Genomic DNA, 17,265 nt, shown 5'->3' on the forward strand with positions numbered 1-17,265 from the left:
AAGACAATCAACACCTGTGTTTCCAGGAGTTCTCAGGCCCTACCGATATGGATCACTGTTCCCTACACCTGCGAGGTCACTTCTGTCTGTAGAAATCATCTTCTTTTGAGTTCGGGCCAAGATGAAGACATGGGTGGAAACCCTTTGCTTCCTCACACAACCAAAAGGAGGCCAACAACCAATCTACAATCAATAAACAACCAGAAGTGCCAAAAAATCAAACTGCATGCGGCTCTGGCAACCGAGGAATTAAAGAAACAGTCAAACAGAACACCCAGACCAGTGCTTGAGACGATGAAGTATGGCCCAAATGAGAGAACAGAGTAGAGCCTCAGATGGAGAGCTAAACAAGGAGGAGACAGCCAACCTGTCTGATGGAGAATCTAAAACCCTGGTAATCAAAATGCCCACAGATCTGATAGAGTTTGGTTGACAAATGAAAAAACAAATGAAGGATACCCAAAGTGAAGTAAAGCAGAATGTTCAGGAAACCAACAGAGACAGGAGGGAACCAGGACTCAAAGCAATGATTTGGAACAAAAGGAAAAACTAAACATCCAACTGGAACGGAATGAAGAAACAAGAATCCAAAAAAATAAAGACTGAGGAATCTCTGGGATAACCTGAAACGTTCCAATATCCGAATTATAGGGCTGCCAGAAGGAGAAGAACAACAGCAAGAAATGGAAAACTTATTTGAACAAATAATGAAGGAAAACTTCCCCTTTGATCTGGTGAAGGAAATAGACTTCCAGGAAGTCCAGGAAGTGCAGAGAGTCCCAAGGAAGTTGGACCCAAAGAGGAACACACCAAAGCACATCACCATTAAGTTACCCAAGGTTAAAGACAAGGAGAGAATCTTAAAAGCTGAAAGAGAAAAGGGAAGAGTTACCTAGAGAGGAGTTCCCATTAGTCTATCAGCTGATTTTTCAAAGGAAATCTTGCAGGCAAGAAGGGGCTGGAAAGAAGTATTTGACGTCATGAAAGGCAAGGACCTACATCCAAGATGACTCTATCCAGCAAAGCTACCATTTAGAATGGAAGGGCAGATAAAGTGCTTCCCAGATAAGTTCAAGTTAAAGGAGTTTATCACCACCAAGCCCTTATTATATAAAATGTTAAAGGGACTTACCTAAGAAAAAGAAGATCATTGAATACATGAACAGTAAAATGCCAACAAACTCACAGCTATCAACAAAAGAACCTAAAAGGAAAGAAAAACAACGAAAACAGAAAACTAAGCAAACAGAGCCCTGGCTGGTGTAGCTCAGTGGATTGAGCACGGGCCTGTGAACCAAAAGATCAAGGTTTGATTCGCAGTCAAGGCACATGCCTGGGTTGCAGGCCATTTCCCAGCAGGGGCCAGTTCCCAGCAGGGAATGCATGAGAACCAACCATTCATTGATATTTCTCTCCCTCTCTCCTTCCCTTCCCTTCTAAAGATAAATAAATAAATAAATATTTTTAAAATTAAAGAAAAGAAACTAAGCAAACAACTAGAACAGGAACAGAATCAGAGAAATGGACATCACATGGAGAGAGTTCAGTAGGGAAAGGGAAGGGAGGAATAAGGGGGACAGGTACAGGGAAGAAGAAGCGTGGTTAGTAGGCATAAGGTAGACGGGGAAAGATAAAAATGGTACGGGAAATAGAGGACTCAAATAACTTACATGTACAACCCACAGACATGGACTAATCGGGGTGAATACTAGAGGGTTGGGGGCAGGTTGGAGGGAGGGTAGAGGGGGAAAATTGGCAAAACTATAATAGCATAATAAAATATATTTTAAAAAAGAAATCATCTGCTGCCATTGTCCTTGGTTCCCACCCAAGGCCAGACAATAGGGCTGCGCCTACAAGGCCTGGCTCGCTACAGCCCTCACCTCCACAGTGATGACCTCCTGTCCCACCTCACAGCTTATACACACACTGGGCCATTTCTCTGCAAAAAACTAAAACTTCACCCTTTATGAATGGTGTAAATAATTAACGTTCCTTAAGTTAAATCCAAAAGCAAACAGTTTGTGCAGAAAGCACAACTCCTTGAGGCCTCAGACCCCTAAGAAAGGTCCCCACCTCCCCTTTCCTTGATAAGGAACAAAAAAACCTGGAATCTGTGGAACTTACTGTGTTAGCCTATCACAACCTTAATGCAAAGGAGTGAGTTCAGCTAATGGGGAAATTGCAGGTACAATGTAAGGGGCAGACTAGAGACCAGCGTACATGCAGGGGTCCTGTGGCCCCCAGAGAGCCCAGACTATGCCCCTCGTACCCAGCAGGGAACAGCCCCTGGTCTCTCTCTGAGAAGGGCTTCTGGCCTGTATACAGTGTAGATCTCTTCCTTGGGGGCCCACACTCATCAGAAAAATTAATCCCTGCTGATATGACAAAGGAAGGGGCCCTTCCAGGAAACCAGGGCCTCTCAAAAGACAAGAGTCCCCTGTTTGCCACTCAGTTGCGTGTCACGGTGAAAGGCCAGGCCTCAGGGAGAAGAGACTGGAGCAGGCATCGCTGGAAAGCCATCCCACGGCCCCAGGTGTGGCCCTGGAACAGGACTCACCAGATAAGGTTCAGATGACCAGCTCAGTTTGTTTAAGTCTCTCATTCCCCAAAGGGATGACTTGATCCCAAAGGTGACAAGGTGACCAGAAGGCATCCTCCACCTGCCTGTAACTGGGAAGCAGGACATCCCATCCCTGCAGGAAGGGAGGGTGTGAGCATCCCAGACTGAGGACCAGAGGCCTGGTGGAGGAGGAGAGGGCCTGGGGCAGAGCTGGCACTGGGGACTCCGCATCTGCCCTGGGGCTGCTGCACGGTGCTTATTTCCCCTAACCCTTCCAGTTTTCTATGGCAAGCAGTTAGCATGTGAGGCTTTACATGTACTCCATAGGTTTTACTTTTTTATTATGGAACTTTCAGTTAAGGAGTAAAACCTTACAACAGTAACGCCTCCCCCTCCCCCCGCCCACGGCCCCAGTATCCATGCCCAGCTTCAAAAGTTATCAACACTTTGCCTACCTGGTTTCATCAACCTTTCTCTTTTCTTTTTGGTGAATATTCTGAGTATTTAAAGCAAATCTCAGGCATCTCACCAGTCAATTAAGTGGCACTAATTAAATGGCGTCTGAAATGGAACAAACAGCCAGTACCCCCTACTCGGAACCACACTAGCTAGGATTCTGAGTAAGGGGTTTGAGACCAACGGGCGTAGTCCAGCCCCCTAGCTTTACAACAAAGAGAACTCAGGAGAATTGAGCCGCCCAGTCTTGGTGCTTGAGCGGGAATCAGGGAGAGAAGTCAGCCCTGGTGCCTGCCTGGTAAGTGGCGGTCCCGGGCTGGTCACCGACTTCCCAGGCGGGTCCCTGGGAGTGGGGCGCGGGGGGCGGGAGCTGGGGCGGGGACACTCCACTCCCCGCGAACAGAGAGAAGCAGAGCCGTTACCGCACGCACTTGTGGAAGCTCAGGCCTGGTGCGCGACGGGCCTAGGATGCTCCCGGATCCTGGGACTTGCAAGCTGCGGTAACTGGAGCGGGGGATTGTGGGGCTGACTGGGGCGAGGTCCCGAAGCTGGGGTGGGTCCCGAAGAGGAAGGAACCTGTTCCCGTGACCAGCGGGATAACCTGGGGCCGAGGATAGGCTGGGGCCTAGGTCTCCCCGAGGTCGCCCCCGGGCCCCCATTGGGAAGCCGGCAGCGAGGCTGGCGCGGTGCCCGCGCCCAGGGCTGGGAACAGGAAGTCATCTCCCGAGGGCGCGGCACGGGGTGAGATGCTGCAGGTGTGTGGCGCGGGTGCCGGTCAGGGCGGCGGGAGCCCACAGTCCGTCAACGCAGAGCCAGGTGAGCGCGGGGTCGCTTTTGCTTGCTGGGAACGCCAGCCATGGAGCCGGAGCTTGCGACTGGGCCTGGCGTGAGGAGGAGGATTTTACAAGGTGGAGACAACCGGGGAGACGGTGGTGCATTCAGGCTCGGATCCGACCGCTCGGGGGGGCTAGAATTGGGGAGTCCGGGGCGACAGATTGGGGTTCTGTAGGGGCGGTATGGCCTCGGGCGTTTGGGAACGCTGCTAAGAATCTGGGTTTGGAGAGGGCTGAGGCGGTGACAGTGGGGGAAGGAGGGAACTGTAAGGAGGTTTGGGAACAGTGAGCTGGGGGGCTGGCAGGGATGGGGGTGTCTTTAGACCTGGAGGGACGTGGAACACTGCCAAGAATGGGGAGCGCGGAGAGCGCAGTCCCGCAGGGGCGACCGGGGGCGGATGCACCTTTGGATAAGCCGAGGGTAGGGGGTTAGCCTTCGGAAGACACAGAGCGGGTGGCGCTTGCAGGAAGGGGACCGAGGCTCAAACTGCCAGAGGAACCTTCCCTGGCTGCCGAGATCCGCCGCCTAGAGCGGGCGGGGAGCGCACAAAGGCTGGGAAACCGCCGGGGCCCGGACACTAGCTGACTCTCTGAAGGCCTTCTCTCAGCGACTGTGGTTTTACAAATGACGGTGGGCGTGCGGGCTCTTTAAGGAAGCGGTCGGGGGCGTGCCTGGAAATGAGTCCCGGAGCCGCCTGGCCAGGAGCCGTAGCGGATGCCAGGAGGCTCCCGGATGACTTGTAGCTGGCGCCCGGGAAAACGGCGCGCTGTGACCCAGCGCTGGCCGGCCTGATTCCGCGTCCCTTGGACCCCACCCTGAGCCCTCCTGGCCTCCCCTGCATCCCTTTTTCAGAACACCCGGCGCAAGCCCTTCCTCCATTCAGCTCCCTACAGGCGGGCCGCCCTCTCTTCTCTCCCTCCCTACAAGCCCCCTTCTTCCATAGCAGCCAAAGCCTCCCTCTCCCTGCACCTCTTCCCTACCCTGTTCTCCCCAATTATCTAGCACCAAAGCCCTGCATTCCTCCTCCTCCTGCCACTTTTCCCTCCATTCCTCTCCCCTAGACCCCAGACCCCTGTTCCCTGATGGGTCATCTGCCCTCCCTCTGTCTTGTATCATTCATTCAGGCCCCCGGGTGGGAGCAGGTTCTGAGGCTCACCCTAAAACGGAACTTCTTCATCCAAGGGGAAGGTGGGCAGGCCTCTAGCTCACCCCCACGAGACAGCTGAGGGCTGTGGCCTGCAGAAAGCACATTTGAGCTCACTGCCCTTGACTCCAGGAAATCAGTTCTGGTGTGCAGTGACCCAGCTCCTCCACTACCGTTTTCAGGGCCCCTCTGAAGCACACCAGGATCCTGCACATGGCACTGATGGGGGCCCCAGAACCCTACAGCGAGCCGGAGGCCAGCCAGGAGAAGCCCTTTCTGCTTCGTGCACTGCAGATTGCATTGGTGGTCTCTCTCTACTGGGTCACCACCGTCTGCATGGTGTTTCTCAACAAGTACCTGCTGGACAGCTCCTACCTGCAGCTGGAGAGCCCCATCGTCCTCACCTTCTACCAGTGCCTGGTGACCACACTCCTCTGCAAGGGTCTCAGCATACTGGCCATCTGCTTTCCTGGTGCAGTGGACTTCCCCACACTGTGCCTGGATTTCAGGATGGCCCGTAATGTCCTGCCCCTGCCAGTGTATTTTGTTGGCTTGACCATCTTCTATAACATTGGCCAGAGATACATGGGTGTGGCCTTCTACACCCTGGGCCGCTCGCTTACTATATTCTTCAATGTGCTGTTCTCCTACCAGATGCTCAAGCAGACCACCTCCTTCTATGTCTTGCTCACCTGCAGCATCATCATAGGTGAGTGGCCAGCCAGGGCCATGGGAAATACGGGAGGCACTGCAGCCAAAACCCTAAGGAATATCCCTCCCAAGCGTCTTTGGACTTTATCTGTCCCAGCTCCCAAGATGCCACAGTAATAAGAGGAAAGTCCTGGGATCCAGAGAACAAACAACTCGCTTGAGGTCCCCCAACAAGTTAAGGCCACAGGCAGGGCCCCTCATACAAGGTAAAATTATATTTCACTGAGGGAAAAACCAAAGCACAGAAAGGTTTAGTAACTTGTCCAAGATCACACAGCTAATAAGTGGCAGAGCTGGGATCTGATCTCAAGCAGTCACCTCCATGCACTTGACCACCATGCTCACTGTGCTGTATTGCCATGTCCTGACTCCCTATCCAGTGGTCTTTCTAGAAAATAATGCATCTTTTCATAAATATTCTGTCCCCTGACCTTGCAGGCTCATAATAATGCCTGAGACAGTGGCAGGGGATACACTTTGAGAGACATGAGCTCTCTTCACAAACTTGACGTTAGCTCTCTTCCCAAAAACTCACCATTATTGATGGGGACATTGTGCTATCATTTCACTTATAGCATGTCCTTTGTTCCCCAGAGGTCCCTGGGTGGTGGCATCACGGTGAGCATCTCCATTCAAACAGGGAAACTGAGGCTCAGGGAGGTTCCATTACTTGCCCAAGGCCACACAGCCAACAATGCAAGGTTGGAATGCAAACAGAGTGGCCAGACTGCCAGGCCTGTGCTTCTAACCACTCTGCTCTGTTCTTGTCCCCCAGAAGTTAAAGCTGCACTATCTGGTACAGCGATCACTGGCCACATGTCTCTTTCCACTTAAATTGCAGCAGGTCCTCAAATACCATGGTTTTCTTATAACAGTGCTGAGATGCATAGGAACTTAACTCTCGTTTATATCGATTAGCCTATGGTAAACTGATTTAGTTCCATGTTGTTTTAGTGGCAGAATCTATGGACCACATTAAGTGAAGACTCCTGTAATTCAAACTAAAGGCAATGTTGAAAATTTAGTCTCAGTGACAGGCATTGTAACCTGATTCTGTCGCCACTTTTCTTCAAATGCTCAGTAGCCACATGTGGCCAGTGGTGACTGTTAGGACAACTTAGGTTATAGAACACTTGTTTTGTTGCAGCACACCAGGTAGGAGCACCCCCAGCATCCCTGCCTGGCTTCCTGGGCCTCTGTCATCCAGGAATGAGATGCTTCTTTAAATTTGTTCAGGCTTTTCCTGGTGCTGGAAAGTTGATCTTGCTTGACCTGCATATTCTTCACCAGTGACTCAGAGACCCAGGCCCAGGGGCACTGGTTAAGGGCAGCAGCCCATCCCATGCCACCTGTCCTAGAAAATGTCCTCTTTGTTCAGCAACTGCTGCATGAGGGCTGCTCAGTCTAGCCCCAAGCTGGGGGCAGGGCAGGGGAGAAGGGAGCAGGCTAGAGTGGGAGGAGCTGCCAAGACCCCCAGCATATCCCTCTCAGCTGCTCCCCTTTCCCCTTCCTCTCTCTCCCCCATGCATCTCCACTTCAGTCCTGCAGACCTGTGCGTGTGTGTTTGGGATGCTCTTGGTGGGAGAACTTGCTTGCAGGAAGGTGATGTCACTAGGGAAACTGGGCCCAGATCCGAAAAGTAATAAAAGTAGCTGATGGTGAGATTGCTACTGAGAGGTGCAGCCACTGGCCAGCCAGATGGGGCCAGGCCCTGGAGGCTGGTGCTTGTGCCGGCCTCAGTCCAACCTGTTCCCGCTCTGGAGTGACTCCCTTGCCTGCTCCTTGTTGGGGAAGGTGGGTCAGAGGCCACTACTCCAGCCCCCTCCTCCCTGCTCCCAGGTCATACAGTGCCTTTCAAAGCTCCTTCCAGCTGAGAGTCCCTCTGGGGTCTGTCCCTCCTGGACCAGAAGGGAACCAGCAGGAGGGCTGAGGGTGCTCCAGCTAAGCACCTGCCACCCCCAGCAGGGCTATGGGTAACTTGTTGGCAAAGGCTCTGCCAGGAAAGGGAGCTCTGGGAGAGCAGGCCTACGATGCAGTGGGTGCCTGGTCTCCCCTAATCCTCACAACCACCTCCAGAACAACCTCCATTCATTCATTCATTCAACAAATACTCCCTGAGAACAGGCACATACATGCCAGGGGCTGTGCCAAGCATTGGGGAGACATGTTTGGAAAAGGTACACTCGGCTCCTAAGCTCCTGGAGGTCACAGTGATGATGCATGGCTGTCCATGAGTGAAGATGGAACAGGGAGAGCTATGAGGGGACAGAGAGGGTGCAGTGGGAATCCTGGCTGTGGTGGGGAGGGCAGGTGGGTGGGATGGGGGTCATGCAATCAGCCCTTCTGGAAGAAGTACCAGATGGATGTGAGGAAGGGGTGAGGTATAGCACGTGCATTCTCCATGGCTGGGCCCGAGCAAGACTCACCAGATGCGAGGCTGCCCAAGTTAGTGAGTCTGGAATATTTTAAGGGCAGTGGGGAGGCAACATAGGGGAGCTTTAAGCCAGGATGTGACCTGAGCAGATCTGTACTTTAGGAACGCCATTCTGGTTGCAGGGTGCAGAGTGGGTTGGTTGGGGGGCAGGGGCGGTGCATCAAGAGAGTGGCCCATATCTCTGCCACTCAGGGAAATGGGAGCTCAGAGAAGTTCAGTGAACTTTTCCCAGGCCACCCAGCCTCTAAATGGCAGAGCCCAAATCTCTCTGACTCCAGAACTTTTCCTACTCACAACCCCCACACCATGTTGCCAGAGGCTGAGGCAGGGGATTCAACATGTGTAAGATTCAGCCCTGTCTCTGGGAAGGTGGGGTCTTGCTGAAGAGACAGCACTGTCCCTGTGGGCAGGTGCGCTGCAGCCCAGGTCACACCAGGGGTCTGGAAGGGAAGCAGAAACAAGAAGTGATCTGGTGGCTGAGGGTATGAGGAAAGACTCCTCCCACCCCAGAAGCTGACTTTGACCTTGAAGAATGAGTTGAAACTCTGAGAAGGAGGAGGGTGTTTGTGGTGCTGGAGACAAACAAGGACACAGCCCCACCAGCATGAGAAGCAGGAGATCAGAGCACAGCCAGCCTGGGTGGTCGCAGGATGGGGACAGCTGGCAGAGTTGCAGGAAGCCCAGGTGCCAGGCTGAGGAGCACAGACCAATAGTGGGGAGACTCAGAGGCCCTCTGAGCAGGAGGTGACAGAGGATTGGAGCCTAAGGAAGTGAAGCGTGACTATCCCAAATGACCTGCAGCCACAAGTGATTCTAACTCACTACAGGCTTCTTTTTTACAGACCAGGATGCCCAGCCTCTGAGACCTTAAATCACTTGCCCAAGGTCACTGTCACCATAAAGTACACATCCTATAGGGCTTGACCCAAGTGCTACTTTCCAGATGCCTCAGGCCAGCACCATCACCCAGTTATGGGTTCTTGCAGCACCCTGTACTGTTTCACAGGCCTCATTACAAGTGTAATTAAAGAAGTAATTGGGCATTAATTGTTTTACTATCTTTCTCCTTTGCTAGAATGCGTTCTCCAGGAGAAGCATTCTTGGCCTGGGCCACGCCCCCAGCCCTTGTGTGGTGCTTTGCATACAGTAAAGACTTTGGCATATTTATTGCAGGGAGGGTGGGAGAATGGGGTGGTGAGGGCAGCAGTACATTCTGTGAATTAGGGCAGCAAAATTCTCTGTCCTCCTTCCTCCTCTCCTCTTCTCCCTCCCCGTCTCCTCCCCCCACTGCAGGTGGCTTCTGGTTTGGTGTGGACCATGAGGGGGCAGAGGGTTCCCTGTCTTTGACAGGCATCCTCTTTGTCGTGCTAACCAGCCTCAGCATCTCCCTTAATGCCGTCTACACCAAGAAGGTGCTCCCAGCTTTGGACGGCAGCATCTGGCGCCTGACCTTCTACAACAACGCGATCTCCTGCGTCTTCTTCCTGCCTCCACTCCTGCTGCTGGGGGAGCTGCGGACCCTCCGCCTCTTTGTCCAGCTGGGCAGAGCCCACTTCTGGGGCATGATGACGCTGAGAGGACTGTTTGGCCTTGCCATCAGCTACGTGACAGGCCTGCAGATCAAGTTCACCAGTCCCCTGACCCACAACGTGTCGGGCACGGCCAAGGCCTGCGCCCAGACGGTGCTGGCTGTGCTGTACTACGAGGAGACCAAGAGCTTCCTCTGGTGGACAAGCAACCTGATGGTGCTCGGGGGCTCCTCCGCCTACACCTGGGTCAGGGGCTGGGAGATGAAGAAGGTCCAGGAGGAGCCCAGCCCCAAGGAGGAGGAGAAGAGCAGCATGAGGGTGTGAGCTCCTGCCGGGGCCTCGGGATGGCCTGTCCCAGGAGAACGCCCCGGAATTCGGGGAAGGCCTCTCTTACCTGACAGACCTAGGTAGGCCTACAAGAAATGGAAAATCACCAGGCGAGAAAACGACACCGTGGGATACTGCAGCCTGGGAGACTGCCTGCCAGTGCAACCCAGGACAAACAGATGCCTCGCTGAGATTGGGGTCCAGGCTCGGCCTATCCAGCGTAACAGGATGCAGCTTTAACCCGAGGTATGACAAGAGGTATCAAGAACAACGGTCAGCAGAAACGGCACCCAGCAACCAGCTCTAGCCAACCAGACTCTGACACCCCAACCAATTACCCTTCGTAAGTTTTTGTGCTTAAAAACCCCGCCCTAAGAACAACCCAGTGAGTCCTAACCTCTCTTGGTTGGCTCCCCAACCTCCCTGGGTTCACCCCACTTTCCCCCAGGAGTGTTAACCTCCCTTGGTTGGCTCCCCAACCTCCCTGGGTTGACCCCACAATCCCCGCGTGAGTGTTAACCTCCCTTGGTTGGCTCCCCAACCTCCCTGGGTTGACCCCACTTTCCCCCACAAGTGTTAACCTCCTTTGGTTGGCTCCCCAACCTCCCTGGGTTGACCCCACTTTCCCCCTGTGAGTGTTAGCCTCCCTTGGTTGGCTCCCCAACCTCTCTTGGTTGGCTCCACTTTCCCCACTTATTCCCCACTAATAAACCTGCTCCTTGACTCACTGAGTCCGTCTGGTTTATTGAGCGACTCCGAACTAACATTACCCAGGGTGGGCAGCCTCCAGGGGGCATGGTTTACAGACCAATCAGAGTGGGGGGGGCAGGCACTTCGGACAGAACCAGTGTTTCAAGCGATGTCAGAATGTTGCCAATCCTCCCTGGATCCGTTTTTTTAACTGGGGGTTTTGTGCTCCCCTAGAGAGGAAGGACCCCTGTGGGGAGAGCACACTAGCCCTTGGGGAGCAGCAAAGTGATGCACCACTCCCTGCCCCCCTCCCAGGGCCTTTTCCCTGCACATGTCCACAACCTTTATGGAGCAGTGTGGCAAAGTGCTCAGGGACATGAGGCTGTGACCCCGCCACGGGCCCAACGAAGGGGGTTGGGAAACCTCAGGTGTCCAAGTTCCAGGGAGGCAGCACAGCTTTGGCCCCACTAACCCAGCTTCCTTGGGAGGGAAGTGGGGGCTGGGCTGAGGGGGGAAGGGGCCAGTATTCCCTCTTCTCTGCAGAGACCACCAGGCCCTGCAAAAGGGGGCCAAGGATCAGCTGTGCCCATTCCTGGCCCTGGCACCTCCAGAGACCACTGGGAAGTGGCCCTGGAATGGGGTGCATCATGGGAGACTGCCCTTTCCCACCACCTGCACCCCATGTTTCCAGCCCCTGAACATGGGAACTGCAGACCTTCCACTGTGAGGCAGGGTCCTGAGCACGCTCCCCAGTCCGGAAACAGGCTCAGCTGCCTGGCTCAGCCAACAGAGTGCGGCCCGGGGCCACTTCTGCTTCTCCAGCTCTGCCTCCCCCAGAGCTTCTCCCCTGGGGGCCTGATGGAGCCTCTTCCCTGGGCCAGTGGACAATTGTGATTTTCCCTGAGGACGGGGCTTGCAGAGCCCGGTTGTCCCCTCACTGCCCTCCTGGGCCTTCGGGCAGCTTTGGTCCTGTCCCTTCTGTTGGGCATTTTGTTCCACCATCTCCCCCCGGGGTGACTCCTGGTGGGTTTGGTCCCTATAGGGGACTGAAGGGAGAGGGCATCTTCTCACCACCCCCTCCTCCAGGCCCCCCACAATCCCAGGTGGTGTCTACTGACGTTGGTGGGGCCTGATCCCCTGAATTGTATGTGACTTAATTAAAACCCGAGTCAGGACTCCTGTGTGTTGGGGAGAGTGGGATGACTGCGGGAAGGTACCCCCGCCCCTGCCCGGCAGTGCCTGGACCTGATTCATTGTTTGTAAAGGTTGTATTTCTTTATTTTTAGAGAGAGGGGAAGGGAGGGAGAAAGAGAGAGAGAAACATCAGTGTGTGATTGCCTCTCACACAGCCCTCCTGGGGACCTGGCCAGCAAGCCAGGCATGCACCCTGACTGGGAATCCAACTGGTGACCTTTTGCTTCACAGTCAGCACTCAATCCACTGAGCCACACCAGCCAGGGCCGGACCCGATTTGTGAACCAGCTCTCCCCTGCCCTGGCCAAGCCCAGGTATGAGCAGGGCAGCCCCTCAGAGAAACGCCTGCTCTCTCCCTCTCTCCAGTCAGGCCTTTTCCCTGGGAGGTGGGTGACCAGACCTGGGCTTTCATATCAGCAATAGCTGCCCTTCACTGGGCACTTGCTGGAGGCTGGGCACCGAGCTCAGTGCTCTACACCCACCGTTCACCCTCACAGCCCCCGCCCGCCACACCCCTGTTGCACACACACCCTGTGAGGTGGGCACCACCGCTGACCCCCCTTTTGTATATGAGGATACGTCGGCTCAGAGAGGTGCACAGGAAGGAAGAGGCAACAGGAGGAATGAAACTGGGGTCCCCGCCTTCAGAACCCTGGGACCGAGCCACAGTGCCCAAAACTGCAGTCAGCATTTCTGAGCACTCGGGGTGCCAGGTGCTGTGATAGGTCATATTAACGTGACAACCCCAACCTGCTGCTTTGATGGGCTCACACAGAAACACACATCTCAGCCCCATCACAGGCTCAGTAATGGACACAGCTGCTGCCCTGCGGCCTCAGAAGACGGAGAGACCAAGTCTGGGGGACCAGCCCAGTCCTCCTAAGGCCACATCCTCCTCAGGATGTGTGAACTGAGTTGAACTGAGGAGGGGCTCCAGGGGGAGGGCAGAGCCACTGAGCAGCCAACAAGGGCGTGCCAGGGCAAAGGCGCATTTGGGCAGTGGGGACAGGTTCGGGGTGAGGGCCAGCGTCAGGAGGCCACACTGGAAGTACTCTGCATGCCCCAGCCCACCCAGACTTGGTCCTCTTGCGTTTTCGGCCAGCACCAAGTCCCCTGGACAGAAGAGACCTTATCAGTTCTGCCCCCTGCATGCAGTCAGAAAGCTGAGACAATGTTCTTCTACATGTTCCTTGTACCTTCTTAGACAAGATTCCAGAAATAACCAATTTTAACTTTTTACCAGAAGATTTAAATGCAGACAACGATGCATGCACCCAGCTTCATCTCAAATACCAAACTAATTCATAAGTTTAGAACAATTGGTGGGTTCCAACTCTGAGACAACAATGCAACAACCCAGCCCACCTTGCAACACTCTCTCACACACCCACAAAAATGTGTCCTGTGTGTTGCTGCCTGCGGACCCCCACTGTCATGCAGGCGGCAGCCTTCCATCAACACCACTGCCCCAGCCCATCTCTGGTGTTTAGAGGGGGCCAGCCGGCCTCTGGGAATGTTTTCCCTGCTCCTTCCTCTGACTGCCCCGCCTACCCCTCCTCTTTGTCCCTTTCTGTGGGCAGGAATGTGGCAGTGAGGCTTCCTGCTAAAAACTGGTGGGTGAGGATGGGGAGTTTAGGAGCCGCACCCTGGCCTGCTGCTGCCACACTCTGGTCCTTCAGCAAGCAACCCTCGTCACTTCTGCTGTTGAAAAGCACCTGACCAGAAGTCAGGAGCCTGGGTTCCACCTCTGAGAAGGGAGATGGCCTGGGCCAGGCCCCCTAGCCTCTCTGCACCTCACTTTCCCTATCTGAGTTATGGGGATAGCTCTTGTCCTTCCTGCCACACGACATGGATGTGAATCAGTGTTCGGGATAGTTCCCAGAATCCCACGGGTCTGGCTAGTTTCCACATCAACAGGCAACAGTCTCTGTCCCAACTGTTCACTGTGAGCCCAGCTCCAGGGAGACCAACAGTGGCAAAAACTAAAAGCAAACAAATGATGCTGTGACAAGGACCATCAAGGAAAAGCCGAGATGGAGAACAGCAGAGGGCACCTTCCCCAGATGGAACAGTCAGAGGCGGCCTCTCAGAACACAGTGTTAACCCCGGACTCCAGGGAAGCAAGGAGCCATCCTGAGCAGAGTCAGGGACAGGGCATCCCAGGCACAGGCTGCAGTCCATGCAGAGGCCCTGGGGAGGCAGAAGAGTTGGGTGTGGGAAGGACCAGGGTGAAGGCTGCAGAAGAGCCACCTGATCAGCCCACAGAATCTAGAGAAACAAGGAATTGGTTTTGAGCCTCTACTTGGTGGGGTAATGATTACACAGCAATAGATAGCTGGTACATTAGCCTAAGTAAGTGGGGGAGGGGGATATGTGAAGGAAAGCGGGTTTCTTAGGAAAACCAGAGAACCAAGCCTCAGAAAGGGCAGGAACCAGAGCCCTGTGGCCAGCCTAGCCGAACTTTTCTCCTGGAAAGCCACCTGTAAGACACCAGCTGCACTGTGGCTTGGTCCCACTGTCAGGTCCCGGGCTCCTGGGAGAACAGCGTGGTTGGGTGAGTTCCCAACCCCCCCCGCACAGTCACATACATCACCCAGACCACTGCCCCAGGGCCCAGGGGTGGACCCCTAAGTATTCTGGAACATTCTCCCCTATGGATTCAGGTAATAAAACACGGCCAAAAAAGATTTTCTCTTCCCCTGACTTGGTTTTTGTTCAGAAAATGCTGCTCATCAATGAACGTGTCCAAGCTTCATATTTGGCAACCCAAGCAAGCTAAGGCGCGGGGAGGTTAAAGGAAGCTTCTAAGGTCACGGAGCAAATTGGCAATGAGCCCAAAGTGGAACATGAGTCTCCTGGTCTTAATCCAAAATGTTCTCTGCATGGCAGGGGGGGCTATTTTATAAATTTAGCGAACACAAATAAATTTTACTAGGTATCAGGGATTTTTGAAAATGCCTTACAAATATTAATTCATTTGATTCTCATAACAACCCCATGAAGGTATAATTATCTCCCATCGAGAAGAGGAGAAAATCTGAGGCACAGAGACAGTAAGTAATTTGTCTGAGGTCACACAGCTAATAAGTGATGTAACTAGGATTTGAACCTAGACAGTCTGCTTCTCAATCATAGAACTAAGGCTTTCACCTTCTTTATCTGAAGATAAAGAATTCACCTTGAGGTAAAAAGATGACTCAAATCACTCCCTAGCTGCGTGGGCTCAGCTAAATCCCTTAATCCTTCTGTTCCTTTTTCTAGTTGAGGAAACTGAGGCCCCAGGGTCCAATGACTTGCCCAATGCACCAGGGACAGCACAGAGTGTGGCCCTCTGCTCTCCTGGCCGTCAGGTCTGATCTGCTTTCCACGTAGCACTTGGGTGGGAAAGCTGCATCAGCAGATGCAGCCCTAGCCCAGCCCTGCCCTGCCCCTGCCCTGCCCCCGCCCCCACCACAAATCTCAGTTCCCATGAAGGCGCTAAGTTTAGGACCTGAAACCTGCTGAAATGGGGACAGCAAAACCTGCTGCCCCAGAGCACCTGGCCCTGGTGCGCTGAGAGCTTAGGTGGAGGACGGCTGTGTGCGGTGGGCGAGGGAGGCCGGGTCCTGGTGCGGCCGCACCGCCAGGAATTCGTGACGTTAGAGCTGGGGCCGAGTTTGGGAATCGGACAAGCCTGAGACCCCCGAGGGATCAAGACAGCCGGGCCCAAGGTCACAACGTGATGGGACAGATCCCAGAACCCTCCTCCCAGCCAGCGCCCTTTCCACGGAGCATCATCGTCGTCATCATCATTTTTAAAATAATAATAATTACCACTATTATTTTATTATAATATATTGCGTATAATTATGAATGTATTTATAATATTAAATAATATTATTATTGTTAACATTTGTTGGCTACTCACCACCTGCGGTCTCCTGATTTTTAAACAATGGCTCAAACTGATACAACACTGTGCGGGCGTGAGGCACCGACGTGCACCAGGGCCACCCTTTCACAACCTCTTTCTTAGCTCACAGGTTCTCTGGCAGTCTTACCACTTCTGGGAGAGGCTGGGGAGGGCACAAACACCCCTGGGGCAAAGGAGACGAGTTTCTAAGAACCAGAGCTCAGGGAATCGCCCCTGGTGCTTCTCCCAGTGAGAGGGCCCTTCTCTTCCCACCCGCCCAGAAGGGACGATGTTTCCACCCTTTTCCAGCCGAGATGATTATAACACACCTCACAGGCCCCCAGAGCGAGGGACCGTCTTCCCGCCCTTCGTGGCTGTGTTCTCGCCAATGGCCTGGGAAACAGGACAGGGCCCGGAAAGCTTCTGTTGCTACTTTTACTTCGGGGCTACAAGCACAGTCAACAATGGCAATGTTGACAATAACAGAGCCCTGGAAGGGAAGTCTCTTGCCATGGAGCCGAGCACATGAACTTGGAATGATGACTAAGCATTGTCATTATCCCTTGACATGTTTTTTAAGTTAGTTTGTTCACTTAGTATCTTTTGAAGAAATGTACGAATTAATCACAAATTGAACCATGCATATTTTAAAAATTCAAATTGTACAGAAAGGTATTAGATCCATTTTTCCTCTACCCCATCCCGGTCCTGCCAGTAATCCATCCCTGAAAATACAATTACGTCACCCTCCTCAATATTAACTCCCATTTCTTCTTTTTGATGTGTTTCTAAATCATTATTTCTTTTTTTAAAAGATTTTATTTATTTATCTTTAGGGAAGGAGAGAAGGAGAGAAATCAATGTATGGTCGCCTCTCGTGAGTCCCCTGCTGGGAACTGGCCTGCAACCCAGGCATGTGCCCTGACTGGGAATCGAACCACTATCGTGGGGTTTGCAGGCCCGTGCTCAATCCACTGAGCTACACCAGCCAGGGCGCTAAATCATTATTTCTCCGTTTTCATAAATTTAGAGACATCAGTAAGCTTTTTCCAAAAAAAAAAATATATATATATATATATATATATATATATATATATTACATAAATACAAATGAGATGGGACCATCCTCCACATATTGTTTCATAGCTGGCCTTTTTTACAATTTAAATTTAAAATGGTTTTCTTCTATTTATTTTTATGGAGATACAATCGAAATATAAGCCCTTGGCATTTTGTAAAATCTCTGTTGATGGAGTGGGAAAACCATAGGCTTTCAACTCAGACAGACCTGACTTTGAATCCCTGCTCCCCACTTGCTAGTTGGGTCACTTAGCAAGGCGTTTGGCCTCTCTGAGCCTCAGTTTCCCTATCTGCAAATGCAGGTAACTACTAAAATAAGGATGACAATAATAGTCCCTACTTCCTAGGGTCATGTCAAGGGTTCAGTGAATGGTGCCGGCCATACAGCAAAGCTCAACAAATGTTCATTAT

The 17,265-nt window shown here is 53.0% G+C and overlaps 1 protein-coding gene across 3 annotated transcripts; it reads left to right on the forward strand.

Annotated features, from left to right (window-relative positions):
- The first annotated feature begins 3,284 nt into the window (after window positions 1-3,284).
- Window positions 3,285-10,438, forward strand: LOC119064455 (GDP-fucose transporter 1-like). Of its 3 annotated transcripts, none has more exons than XM_053673106.1 (3): window positions 3,285-3,317; window positions 5,180-5,706; window positions 9,436-10,438. In XM_053673106.1, exons 2-3 carry the CDS (start codon window positions 5,211-5,213, stop codon window positions 9,993-9,995), a joined length of 1,056 nt encoding a protein of 351 aa, XP_053529081.1. In that variant the 5' UTR covers window positions 3,285-3,317; window positions 5,180-5,210; the 3' UTR covers window positions 9,996-10,438. The 3 variants fall into 3 exon arrangements, with proteins under 3 accessions (XP_053529081.1, XP_037022101.2, XP_053529080.1); XM_037166206.2 differs by lacking the exon at window positions 3,285-3,317 and adding an exon at window positions 3,438-3,519; XM_053673105.1 differs by lacking the exon at window positions 3,285-3,317 and adding an exon at window positions 3,704-3,835.
- The last annotated feature ends 6,827 nt before the right edge of the window (window positions 10,439-17,265 follow it).

Source organism: Artibeus jamaicensis, unplaced genomic scaffold, assembly GCF_021234435.1.
Source record: "Artibeus jamaicensis isolate MK-2021 breed Jamaican fruit bat unplaced genomic scaffold, CSHL_Jam_final contig_797, whole genome shotgun sequence".
NCBI classification, from domain to species: domain Eukaryota; kingdom Metazoa; phylum Chordata; class Mammalia; order Chiroptera; family Phyllostomidae; genus Artibeus; species Artibeus jamaicensis.